A 13,635-nucleotide genomic window follows, 5' to 3' on the forward strand; every position below is an offset into this window, starting at 1 on the left:
ACACGGATGTACATTTCAGATTCCAGAACCCCAGCATCCCTTGGAATCTGAAACAGGGAGTTAGGAAAAATAATCACTGGCCAAAAACAAAGTCATCTACTCTAAGCACAGCATTATTTTCACACCTAGTAGAGATAGAAAAGTGAAGGAAGGCAGCCTCTGTATGGAAGATTAGGGAAAGGTTGAGGAACATATAAAATAAAACATTGTGGGAATATGTGCCAGAAACTGGATTCTGAATTTGACATCGATTTTCTAATTTAATTCTCACAGTAACACTTTAGATATGTATCATCTATGTCTTTATTTTAAAGACAGGCATCAGAGGCTGCTAGATGTTTGGTCACTTTCTCAAGGTCATGCCACAAGTAAGCACGGGAAATAGGACAGAAACTCAGGTTGATCTGTCTCCAGAGCGAAGGTCTTCTAGAACAGCAGCTATGCCAGGGATGTCATACAGGGTGATAAGAAGGAAGAGAAGCCTGCCTGGATGCATACAGACTGCTAGCCACAGCTAAGCAAGAAGTTATTTGCCTTACGTTGTATTTTGCCTCACATTTCTATAGCTCCATTATCACACAGACTGGAATGACATACCATGGATCGCTAGTGAAAGAGCTGAATGATGGACCAAAAACAACCGATTTGGGGTATTGGCTTAGGTACTTCACAGCCGGATAACCTTGATTAACCAATCACATCAAGAGACAAAGTTTCTTCATTTCTAAAACAGGGATAATAATGATTCATGCCACATACGTCTTATACGGTTGTTTTATAACCAAACTATGCAATTCAAGTAAAAAGACTAAACCATAAAAGCCTATGAAGATGAACAGATAGACATAACGGAATAAGGTGATATTCAGTAGTCAAAACGAGTTTTGGTTTGTTACACTTACAGACATAAAGTCATTTCTACTTCCTGCTTTACCACTCATTACGTACATGTAGTTTCTTAATGAAGAGCTTTCTCATGGCATTTTTTACGTCTTCATTTCTCAGGGTGTAAATGAGTGGATTCAGCATAGGTGTCAGAATACCATAAAATACTGCCATGTTTTTGTCCATGGACAAAGTAGACTATGGCCGCATATAAGTAAATACACAAGGCACAAAGAACAGGGCGACAACAGTGAAGTGGGCCCCACAGGTGGAGAGGGCTTTGCGCCTCCCCTCGGCACTGTGGCACCTCGAGGAATGCAGGATGACAATGTAGGAGGCAGCCAGCATGAGGAAGTTCAACAGGCAGATCACACCACTGTTGGCCACCACCAGGACACCAATGACATATGTGTCGGTGCAGGCGAGCTCCAGCAAGGGGTACAGGTCGCAGACAAAGTGATTGATCACGTTAGGCCCACAGAAGGGCAGCTGAAGGACCAGGAGGAGCTGAACCAGTGAATGCAGGAAGCCCCCCAGCCAAGCCACCCCCGCCAGCAGGGCACAGAGATGCTTGGTCATGGTGGTCGTGTAGTGCAGAGGCTCGCAGATGGCCACGTAGCGGTCATAGGCCATGACCGTGAGCAGAATAATCTCAACACCTCCCAAGAAATGGGCCCCAAAGAGCTGAGCCATGCAACCCTCAAAAGAGATGGCTCTCCCCTCACACAAGGAGTCCGCAATGAGTTTAGGGGCCATAGAGGAAGAATAACAGGTATCAATAAAGGACAGATTGGCCAAGAAAAAATACATGGGGGAAGCCAGGGTGGGACTGGAGGTAATGGTGACCACAATGAGCATGTTGCCACACACGGTGACCACATAGATGATCAAAAAAACCACAAAGAGGACTCTCTGTATCTCTGGCTTCTGTGAGAGTCCCAGCATGAAAAACTCTGTGATATTGTGTGGCATTTCCATATAGCCCAAGGACAGTGAGAATGCAGGTACGGTATTGCCTAGAAAGTCAAGAGGAAAACACAAACATAAGAGAACTAATTACAGGGTGGGGGAAGGTGCTACCAGATTTTCTTCAGACACACTCGCTTCCCTTTGTCCCTCTTAACTCTTTCCATTCCAATATTTTTGGATCAATTCACTTTGTTAACCACAAAATATGAGCATATGTCTATTGTTGACTTTTGCATCACTGGGCAGTAGATTTCTAAGTTCTTACGTGAAAACAACTAAATATTAGTTTCATTACTGCTAAAACCGAACATTTGGCAGACCTTGATTTTCCACTAGAGTATGCCTCTGACAATTTTCAGGATGGTTCCACATAGATGCAATGGCACCTGAGAAAACCATGAACATTTAGGATCTCCTGAAAACTCTGCATGTTTAGTCCACATCCTTTGAATTCAGTCTTTCTTCTTGAACTTTTCAATGAAGGTTGCTACACTTTCTGTCAGTGTTTCTGATGGCAACACAAACTGATGTAAAACAGAAGCAAATCTGAGACAAGCTGATCGGCTGCAGCTGAAGACCTCCCCGACTTCCTGGTTCTTTCCCTGCTCACCCCCTCCCACTCAGAACCCATGCTGTGGGCAGCATCACATCCAGGAAGCCAAACTTAAATTACTCTTGCCCCTTGCTTTACACGTTTTATATGCTTCTGGTTTTGCTTTCCCTGGGCTCAGTGAAATCCTTCTAGTTAAAAGCTACTAGTCCTTCCGCATCTGTAGGAAGGACTTCCTTTAAAGTAAAAGTTTGTTGAGCATCTGTGGAAGATTCTATTAAGTAATGAGTATCTGCCTATTCATTAAAGGAAGCTCCAGGGGCAGGAAGAACAGATGCTCCCTCTTAACCAGCTACAAGGTAGGATATTCCTACTCACCCTTTCTTCTCTTAGTGATAGCAAGAAAATCCCTTTGCCTACCCTGGTTTTAAACAAAAACCTGGGGCACCTGGGTGGCTCAGTCAGTTAAGCGTCCAACTTTGCCTTAGGTCATGATCTTGTGGTTCGTGGGTTTGAGCCCCGCATAGGGCTCTGTGCTGACAGCTCAGATCCTGGAGCCTGCTTCCGATTCTGTGTCTCCCTCTCTCTCTGACCCTCACCCCCCACTCATTCTCTCTCTCTCTCTTTCTCTCTCTCTCTCAAAAGTAAACATTTATAAAAATTTTTAAACAAAAAATTGACACTAAGCCTACCCACCAGCAATCTATTACTTTCCTGGAAACATAGGCCTCCTTAAAGTAGCTAAATCTTCCAACTTGCTGGCAACCTGATGTTCAGTATGATAAGAATTAAGGGAGAACGTTTAAGTGTCAGAGGAAGAGACACCCAGATATAAGAGATATAAGAAATACTGGGGAGAAGATTCCTGGGTTGATCAGGAAGCTGCCCCCTCCTTTTCTCTCTCCCAGTCTTAGTTCAAGAAGGCAAAGTTGCTTCTGTAAGTGATGAGTCCAATGGGGACCTTTTCAGAGTAAAACGTGATGGCCAAGAACACAGACAGGGGTGATAAGAGCAAATCCCTGGGTTGCATGCAGTTTTTGCCAAGCACGTTCCTAAGTGCTTTACGTATATCAGCTCGTTTAATCCTCACATTATCCCCTTGAAGTAGACTGCTGTTTTCATCCCCCTTTTCCAGAGGAAGAAAGTGAAACACATATGAGCAACCCACAGAAGCATGTTCAGCTAGGAAGTGGCCGAGGTGGGGCTTGCACCCAGGCAGTCTTGCTACAGATGCTGTGGGCTTCACTGCACTATACTGTCGTGTAAGCTTATCTGGGTGTGAATCCTTCCTCTGCCTTCCTCTGTGAACAACTTCTCAAAGCCTCAATCTTCTTATTTATACAATGAAAATGGGGGCGCCTGGGTGGCTCAGTCAGTTAAATGTCCGACTTTGGCTCAGGTGATGATCTCACAGTTTGCGGGTTCGAAGCCCGCATCAGGCTCTGTGCTGACAGCTCAGAGCCTGGAGCCTGCCTTGGATTCTCTGTCTTCCTCTCTCTCTGCCCCTCCTCCACTCAGGCGCTCTCTCTCTCTCTCTCTCTCTTAAAAATAAACATTTTAAAAATTTAATAAATAGATAAAAATAAAATGAAAACAAAAGAACTGCTATACCTTGAGGTTGCCGAGAGCAGTAAATGATAACAGGGCATCCCGGGTGTCTGTACAGAGCCTGGATGCAATATACATTCAATAAATGGCATCTCTAAAATCACCATCATTAACACCATGGACAACAAACTCATTATGTGGCTTAAATACCCAAGGACCTAAGTGGATACGTTCAAAACTAAATTAGTTGTATTGAATATAGCTAATTATATTCAAAACTATAATATTATAAATATTTAAAAAATGAGCTAATACTGATCCCCATACAGAGCACAATAGAGAAAATGCAAATTGGTATGAATAGCACAGAATTCAGCCCAAAAATAAAAATGTTAAGCTGATTCATCTCTGCAATTTGTGGGAATACAAAATAAATTATTTGTTAAAAAGCTAGCCAGAAAAAAAAAAAAAAAAGTCTCCTGTTTGAGTTATCCATGAGAAACAAAATTATTGTGTGGAAAGTAATGAGAATTTTAGTAAAATTATCCCACCACAGTTTTGAGTTGCATTTTTCTTTAGTTTTCAAAAACAGATTACAGAAAACTTACATTGACTGGATCTGAGGACAACAACAGGTCTCCAGGTGTTGTGTTGTGCTTTGTTTTTACCTCCTAACATCACAGAAAGGTGGATCTGGAAGAGTTCTTAAAGGATCATCCAGATCAGCTCCAATGTATCATCCCAAATTTCACTGTTTCATGTGATTAAACTGCTGGATGAGATTAGAATGTTTTAAACATTGAGGCAAAGCACAGACGAAGCAGGTGCTATCAATTACCGAAACTCATCTGAGCTGAAGGTTTCTTTTTTTTAATGTTTATTTATTTTTGAGACGCGGGGGTGGGGCAGGGGGAAAGGCAGAGGATCTGAAGCGGGCTCTGAGCTGACAGCATAGAGCCAGATGCGGGGCTTGAACTCACAAGCTGTGACATCATGACCTGAGCCAAAGTCAGACACTCAACCAACTGAGCCACCCAGGCGCCCCTGAAGGTTTCTTAGAATAGTACGAAGTGAAAACACAAATGTCGGTCATTCATTTACAAGAAGCCGGAATTGTTTTGTCATCCATTTCCCTTTTGTCTGCTTAAGAACCTGATGGGATTTAAAATCATCGTTTCCAATTCTCTATTTTAAAGACGGTGGATTTCAGACTCAGAGAGATCTTAGATATAGATGCACTGAGCCAAGGTCACATGGGTGACCCGTGACAGAGGTGTGGCTGGAACCCAGGTCACATATCACCCCAGCCTATGCCCTTTCCAATGCAACCACCACTTTCCATTGTCTGCCTTCTTTAGACAGAGTAACCGGTTCATTAGCTCTGCTTTCTGCTAAGGATATTCACCAGCACAGTCTCTGAGAAAAGCTTTTTCCTTCCACTGGACAGGGTTTTTATAAGGGAAATTGGGAGTGACAGCACAGGGACAGTCAGTGCCATGTGCTTTCTGCCTCTCTAGGGGAGACTAATTCTCCCTCATGGGGATCACTCACTGGAGTTTGTGCCTCGTTCACAGGTCAGAACAACGTTGACACCATCATTTAATTAGTCCCCTGACTACAATTTCGGTCTCACAAGGAAGTGGCTTCTATTGTGCCTCTTACAAGTGCCCAGTATCTTTCTAGTGTCTCAACAGAGAAACTATAAATTGTCAGGAGGAAAGGGGAGTTAGGATATTTCAGGAACTGACACTGGAGGGTCAGCGTCTTTAGAGAAATTGCTGGCTGAACAACACCAACAAGAATCAACAACATTTATGGAGCATCTTCTGTGCTCAGAAGGGGGGGCCTTTCATCTCCTCCCTTAAAGCTGAGAGAAGAGTATCACTGTCCTTCATCCATTCCTCTCCTGCGTGGTGTGCCAAAAGACCAAAATGACATGAATCAGAATTGTACCTCTGCCATTTCAATCATTCAATAAGGATTTTTTTCCAGGCCCACTTAATAAAAGATAGTACTTTGCTAAATGTCAGGAGTACCCTGGTGAGTGAGACAGACACAGTCCTTGGCAGCATGGAACTTATATTTACATGGAGCAGTAGCCTCCTCCAAAACAAAGCAGGGGCATAAACAAATAGAATCACCAAATCAAAATCAAATAAATGGAACTGTTGGGTTCATTTTATATATTTTTAATGCTGATAAATACTGACAGAGATGCACATGTAGAATACTTAACTGACGTGTGGGGCAAGTTTTCCTCCATAACATTTTGTAAACGTTTACCTTCCCAGCACCCTTGCCTGCTCAGCATGTGCTCAGCAATTGCCCAGGGCTGAATGAATCCTATTCTAAGCCTTCCCCCAACCAGTTTCCTGAAAGTTTATATCAAGAGTCACAAAACAGAGAGAATTTAGTCCACTATAAATCCATGTCACCACCTTCGAAAGGCTTATCAACATCACCCAGGGATCCTACTCTATTTCTGTAATCAACACATTTTTCCAATTCTCCACAAGGACCATTTAAAACCTTCACCTTTGGGGCACCCGGGTGGCTCAGTGGGTTAAGTATCTGAACCTTGATCTCAGCTCAGTTCATGATCTCGTGATTCATGAGTTTGAGCCCTGCAACAAGCTCATTGCTGACAGTGTGGAGGCTGCATGGGATTATCTCTCCCTCTCTCCCCCTGTTCATGGCGGGGGGGGGGGGGGGCACACATGCACACACACTCTCTCCCTCTCTCAAAATAAATAAATAAACTTTAAATAAATAAAACAAGGGGCACCTGGGTGGCTCAGTCAGTTAAGTGTCCAACTTCAGCTCAGGTCATGATCTCAGTGTTCGTGGGTTCAAGCCCCGCGTTGGGCTCTGTGCTGACAGCTAAGAGCCTGGGGCCTGCTTCAGATTCTGTGTCTCCCTCTCCCTCTTCCCCTCCCCTGCTCAACCTCTGTCTCTCTCTCTCAAAAATAAACATTAAAAAAATTTTTAATAAAACCTTCACTTTCTTCAAAACTCCCTTCCCCAGCTTCCAATCTCTACTCTTGTTTTAAGTCAAGAACTCCCTGGGTCTTGTCTCTTAGAGCTACATTGCAGTCCATGAACTTCTTTCCTTCCTTTCCTCTGCTCTCCTTCACAGCAGCGGGAGCTGCATCATTCTGGACGGCCCCTCCCACTTTCCCTCACCAGTGTTTCACCCGGTAAGTCTCTTGCACATCGACTCTGTCTTAGCTTCTGCTTCTCAGAGAACTAGGACTGATGTGGAACATATAAAGACCTCTTACAAATCAATAAGATAAAAGCAACCACATGAGACTGGAACAGCGCTTTTGCAAAGGAGCTATCCAGTGGTCAGTAAACATCTTAGGGAGTAGGGTTCCCCTCTTTTATCACCTGACAAATAGGACACAGAAGCACAATAAAATACCACTGCAATGCTTCCCCTACGTGCCTAAAATTAAAAGGACAGTCAATACTGAGTGTTTGTTGTCAATATGGAGGAACCAGTATCTCTCATATGCTGCTGGTGAACATGTAGAATAGTTTTCCAAAGTATACATTGGATAAACATAAATATACACATAACCTATGACCCAGAAGCCCTATTCCTAGGTATAAACCCAAGAGAAAGTTATGTAGCCATACGCCGGAAGATACATCACCAAGAATGTCAAGAGACCTATTGGTAACAGCATAAAAGTGTTAACAACTCAAATGTCCATGATTAACAGAATGTATAAAAAAAGGTTGGTATATTTATATAATGGACTAACAGAATGAAAGTAGGTGAATGGCAGACATAAGAACAGGAATCTCACAAACACAATGGTGAGCCAAAGAATTTAGACACAAAAGATTATATTCAGTATGATTGCATTTATTTAAAATGTCAAATAGGCCAATCTAGAGACAGGTACATAGGTGGTAAATGTAAAAAGTATAAAGAAAAGCAAACAAGGGGCGCCTGGGTGGCTCAGTCGGTTAAGCTTCTGACTTTGGCTCAGATCATGATCTCACGGTCTGTGAGTTCGGGGCCCACGTCAGACTCTGTGCTGACAGCTCAGAGCCTGGAGCCTGTTTCGGATTCTGTGTCTCCCTCTCTCTCTGACCGTCCCCCATTCATGCTCTGTCTCTCTCTGTCTCAAAAATAAATAAACATTTTTAAAAAATTAAAAAAAAAAGAAAAGTTTTATCATAAAAGTCACATTAGTGTTGACCTTCAAGGGAAGAGAAAGAGGTAGGATTGGAAAGAGACATAAGGGATCCTGGAGAGTTAAAAATCTACTTCTGAACTGCTTCACGGTTACATAGGTATTCCACTTTATAATGTAAAGATTTTCTTTGTCTTGGCTTTTTGTTTGATTATGATGTGTCTCATGTGGATTTCTTTTTTTTTTTTAATATTTATTTTTCAGAGAGAGAGAGAGAGAGAGAGAGAGAGAGGATACGCAGGGGAGGGGCAGAGAGAGAGAAGGAGACACAGAATCCGAAGCAGGCTCCAGGCTCTGAGCTGTCAGCATAGAGCCCGACGCGGGACTCAAACTCATGAACACAAACTCAACTTCTTATGAGAATATGAGAGAATATGAGATCCTACTTCTAAGCTGTGTTAGTCGGCTTAGCCGACTAAGCCACCCAGGCGTCCCTCAGGTGGTTTTCTTTAAGGTCGTCCAGTTTGAGACTTGCTGAGCTTTCTGAACCTATCAGTTTATATATGTCACCAAATTTTTTTAAATGTATTGCTAAACCATATTGTCTCTCCTCTTTTTCTGAGACTCTAATAATATGGATGTTAGACATTTTGGTATTGTCTCACAAGCCCTGAGACTCTATCCAATATTTTTTATCTTTTTTTTTCTCTCTGTGGTTCAGACTAGATAATTTCTGTCAATCTACCTTCAAGCTCACCTTTCTTTTATATTTCTACTGTGCCACTGAGCCCAGCCAGAGATTTTTTTTTATTCTGGCCACTGAATCTTTTGGTTCTCCATTTTCAATTTCGTTCTTTTTTATAATATCCATTTCTTTGCTGACACTTTCTATCTTTCCATCTGTTTCCAGTATGCCTGCCCTTACTTATAGGTTATGATTATAATGGTTAAAGTCTTTGAAAATTCCAACATCTGTATCATTGCCTCTGCTGGTCATATTTTTCCCTTGGCAGGTTGAGATTTCTGCTTCTCCATATACTGGGCAAATTCAGCTTGTATCCTGGATATTTTGAATATCATGTAATGATACTCTATCTTTTTTAAATTGAGAATGTTGGATTTTTTAATTTTAGCAGGCAGTTAACCTTGCTAGTTTCAGGTCCCAATTTCTAACCCATCTTCTGTGGGCTGTGGTTCCAATGTCAGTTCAGTTACCAAATCCGTTGCAGTGTTCTTCAGCTCTGTCCCACATATACGCCACCCAGTGGCCAGTCTGGGACTCGAGTAGTGGTCTGTCCTGTAATGCTGGTCTCAAAGACCTTGGTATGCTGCTTGAGTTCAGATCCACGCGTTTGCAGCTTCAAGGCGGAGAGCCCTGGAATTCATACACAACTTAATGAGAGGACTGTCTTGGGCCCTTCCTCTCCTTGATCTCCCTGGTGCCTTTGACCCTGGAAATTTGGCTTTAGTTTTTTTTTTTCACCGTGCTACACACTTCCCACAACGGAGTCGGTGTCAATGGCCAAGATTCAGGAGGACAGAGAGAATAAAAAGGATTTGTTCCAGGCACCTGAGATCACAGCTCCAATGGCCAAATAAAAAGTTTCACTCCCTGAGAGTTTAAGGCACCTGTCACACCACCATTATTACCCTTGTTACTGCTTCTCTGCCATCGGATTGTCTGGGGTCTAGAAGAGTAAAAAACAGAAGACAAAAAAAAACAAAAAAGAAGAAGACAGAAAAAGAAAAGGAAAGTATCCACCCCTTCACTCTCTAGCCCACTTGTCTGACCAACAAGAGAAGAGGTTCTCTTGGAGCTCTTCCCACATGTACCCAATGTAGGCAGCAATGAGTTATCAATAAAATGCAGCCCTCAAACAGAATATGGGGGTCACCTGACCAGAGGACCCAAAAGGTTCAAGTTCTAAGACATACGAATGGAAAGCAAAGCCATCCCACAGTAACGAGTGACCAGGAGAAAGCACTTTGCCATTTGGATTAGAGAGAATCAAAGCCTCCCGGATGATATACTGGATAGTGACTTCAGATTTTAAATAAATCTGGGCAAGTTCATATCAGAGATTGACAATAAGGATGTTGATAACAAGAAGCTCACAAGCAGGAAACACAAAATAAAACATGCAGAGGAAGATCAGTAGATAGTAAAGCACTGTGCATTTTGGCAAGATCATACTTGAAAGCAGAATGATACAGATTTAAATTCCAGCTCACTCTTGGCTAAGTAAATCAGCCCCTGTGAATACATTTTCTTCATTTTTAAAAATAAAACCATGTCAACTTCTTATGAGAATATGAGATCCTACTTCTATGCTGATGCACCAAACCAATGCTCAATTATTTGTGCGTGCGCATGTGTGTGCGTGTGTGGTCACATGTACACAACGTTTAGATATTTATTGCATAATTTCACAACATACTATAGTTACGTTCATTTTACTATAAACCTATTCTGTGCACTTCCAGGATTTGAATTCAGTAATTCCTAATTGTATTTGCTGCATTCTCATAGTCCCAAGCTATAGATTATTTCTGGTATTGTTCCAAAACCAACTCATCCCTTCATGGACCCCAATGATGCCCAGAAGGCCCCTGCTTTGGCTCTTCCCTCAGAGCCAAAGAAGCAAACAGGCTCTCAGAGAAAGGTCATTCAACTGTTGCTATCCAAGATGCTGCTTCAAAACTACTTATGGCATAAAAGATTTGGACCACTGTCTAAGAATCCACACGGCAGATAGAGAATATAGATTAGGCTGTGAGGACAATGTCCATCTCAGGGGCAACTGAAGACTGCTCAGCCCCTCCCAGTGTCCCCCAGAGTCAGTCTGTGCCTTGTGGTCTTCTGTCCAGGACCCACCCAGTGGAGCAGCCTCTGTCTGGAACATGCCAGATAAAGCTGGTCTTGACCTTTTTTCTGCTGTGGACTCCTGGCAATTTTGTAAGTGTATCAAAATGGGAGGGGGAACATGGGTGGCTCAGTTGGTTAAGCATCCAACTCTTGATTTCAGGTCAGGTCATGATCTCATGGTTCATGGGTTTGAGCACAGAGCCTGCTTGGGATTCTCTGTCTCCCTCTCTCTCTGCCCTTCCCCCACTCAAGTTCTAACTCTCTCTCTCTCAAAATAAATAAACATTTTTAAAAACGGCAGAATGTTTTTAAATGGAATAAAATCACATTAAACTCCATTTCAGTAAAATTTCAAAAAAAAAATTGTAGATAGAATCAGGCATAGGTGAACCATCAGTAACTACTCTCATCAATGTTCTGATGTGCAGAGTTGGAGGGCCAGGGGTCATACTTTTCACTCCAACAAGGGGTCCTACTCATCACAGACTCTTACTAGCCCAGGCTGATGAAGGCTCCATCTCAGACAAAGGTGAGGGAGAGTTGGTGTTTCCATGTTCTGCAATGCAGTGTAAACTGTTTAAAAGAAATTGAAGTTGTGTATAATAATTTGTCTGGCCAGTATCACAGGACATGGATAGACTAGACGTAATTTCAAACATTCAAATCAGTTTTATTCTGGAAATTTTTAATAGTCTCTCAGCTCTCATCATGAAAATATGAACTTTTACTGAGAATGACTCGTTATTTCTTTCCTTACGGTACCTGTATCTTCTATCCACAATTGCTCATTTTTTCCATAGGTTTTTCATGGCATTTTTCACCTCTGCGTTTCTCAGTGTATAAATCAGGGGGTTGAACATGGGTGTCAAAATACAATAAAACACAGCCACTATTTTGTCCATGGACAAAGTAGACGATGGCCGCATGTAAATAAATATACAAGGCACAAAGAACAGGGCAACAACAGTGAAGTGGGCCCCACAGGTGGAGAGGGCTTTGCGCCTCCCCTCGGCACCGTGGCACCTCAAGGAACGCAGGATGACAATGTAGGAGGCAGCCAGCATGAGGAAGTTCAACAGGCAGATCACACCACTGTTGGCCACCACCAGGACGCCAATGACATATGTGTCGGTGCAGGCGAGCTCCAGCAAGGGGTACAGGTCGCAGACAAAGTGATTGATCACGTTAGGCCCACAGAAGGGCAGCTGAAGGACCAGGAGGAGCTGAACCAGTGAATGCAGGAAGCCCCCCAGCCAAGCCACCCCCGCCAGCAGGGCACAGAGATGCTTGGTCATGGTGGTCGTGTAGTGCAGAGGCTTGCAGATGGCCACGTAGCGGTCATAGGCCATGACCGTGAGCAGAATGATTTCAGTTCCTCCCAATAAATGGGCAACAAAGAATTGAATCAGACAGCCCTCAAAAGAGATGGTTCTCCCCTCATACAAGGAGTCTGCAATGAGTTTGGGGGTCATACATGAGGAATAGCAAGTATCAATAAAGGACAAACATGAGAGGAAAAAGTACATAGGGGAGCCCAAGGTGGGACTGAAGATAATGGTGATCATGATAAGTAGGTTGCCCCCAACAGAGACAAGGTAGACAATCAGAAAGAACACAAACAAAACTCTCTGCACTTCAGAGTTTTGCGAGAGTCCCAGCATGAAAAATTCCGTGATGTTTCGTGGACTATCCATGAATCCATGAGCAAGGACTTGGGTGAAAAGAGATTTCCCAAGAAAAATGTATTACTACCTCTTTCAAGAAATTTTTTCAAGTTGGGGGAAATCAGTGTTTGTGGAATAGCATTATCCCAAATCCTGAATCCCAAAGAAAGAACCTGTTAATAATGAAAATCATTTTCTGCATTTCTAATTAATAATTTTGACAGAGTACAAAGTTAAATAGCAGATAAAATAAACAACTCCCGAAATATTACCTCTCTTGCATTTTAACCGATAAGTATGAATTCTGTTTTCTGACTGAAAATATCTTCATGGAAGTTTTTTTGTGATAAAAGGATAACATAAATTTTAGTTCACTGAAAATAACCACTTCTGGGAAAATAATCCCTCTAATTTTTTTTTTTTTTTTACAGTTGCTTTTTTGGAGCTACACTTCCAACTCCCATTTGTACTCCTCAATGCACATGGGCACCGACTTCCTCATCTCAAGCCCAGCTCAGCTCTTGCTCCCCCTTCCGCATTTTCTCCGCCACCCGCTACAAACACGGGAGTGAGTCATCCTTGACTTCTCCCTTCACTAGTCCACCTCATAATTGCAAAATTAGTCACCACACCTTATCAAGTCTTGTTCTTTACTGGGGGGAATAAGTTTAGGAATTTCCTGAGCTTGCACCCATGGGTTAACAAGGTTTAGGATGAAAGCATCCAAGATTAGGTAAACAGGGCGAAAGCACCCCCAGTTTAGAACAAAGGCATAGGATTAGGAAGCCACGAGATGAAAGCATCCAAGATTAGGAAAACTGGGCGGAAGCACCCCCAACATAGTACAGAAGCAGAAAGCTGCTGTCACAGGAGGGAAGGACCAGTATAGGTAAACACGTAAACAGGGCTATAGACCACAGCAGAGGGAAGCTGCCCAGAAGAGAGCTAATTAGCAAAAGAAAGGTGCCTTGTTGACCCTGAGGTAGCATGCTCTATCTGTCTTAT

The 13,635-nt window shown here is 42.7% G+C and overlaps 2 protein-coding genes across 2 annotated transcripts; both read right to left on the minus strand.

The window, feature by feature from the left end:
- Window positions 1–930: 930 nt before the first annotated feature.
- Window positions 931–1,866, minus strand: LOC109245165 (olfactory receptor 4C3). The gene is given in 1 exon segment (XM_019412482.2): window positions 931–1,866. A coding segment is annotated over 1 exon segment (933 nt). The 5' UTR covers window positions 1,864–1,866.
- A 9,885-nt stretch (window positions 1,867–11,751) lies between these two features.
- Window positions 11,752–12,660, minus strand: LOC109245164 (olfactory receptor 140). The gene has a single exon (XM_019412481.2). The coding sequence runs from the start codon at window positions 12,658–12,660 to the stop codon at window positions 11,752–11,754; it is 909 nt and encodes a 302-aa protein (XP_019268026.2).
- Between the last annotated feature and the right edge of the window lie 975 nt (window positions 12,661–13,635).

The sequence above is a fragment of the Panthera pardus genome, unplaced genomic scaffold (genome assembly GCF_024362965.1).
Source record: "Panthera pardus isolate Hobbes unplaced genomic scaffold, ASM2436296v1 HiC_scaffold_12, whole genome shotgun sequence".
NCBI lineage: Eukaryota > Metazoa > Chordata > Mammalia > Carnivora > Felidae > Panthera > Panthera pardus.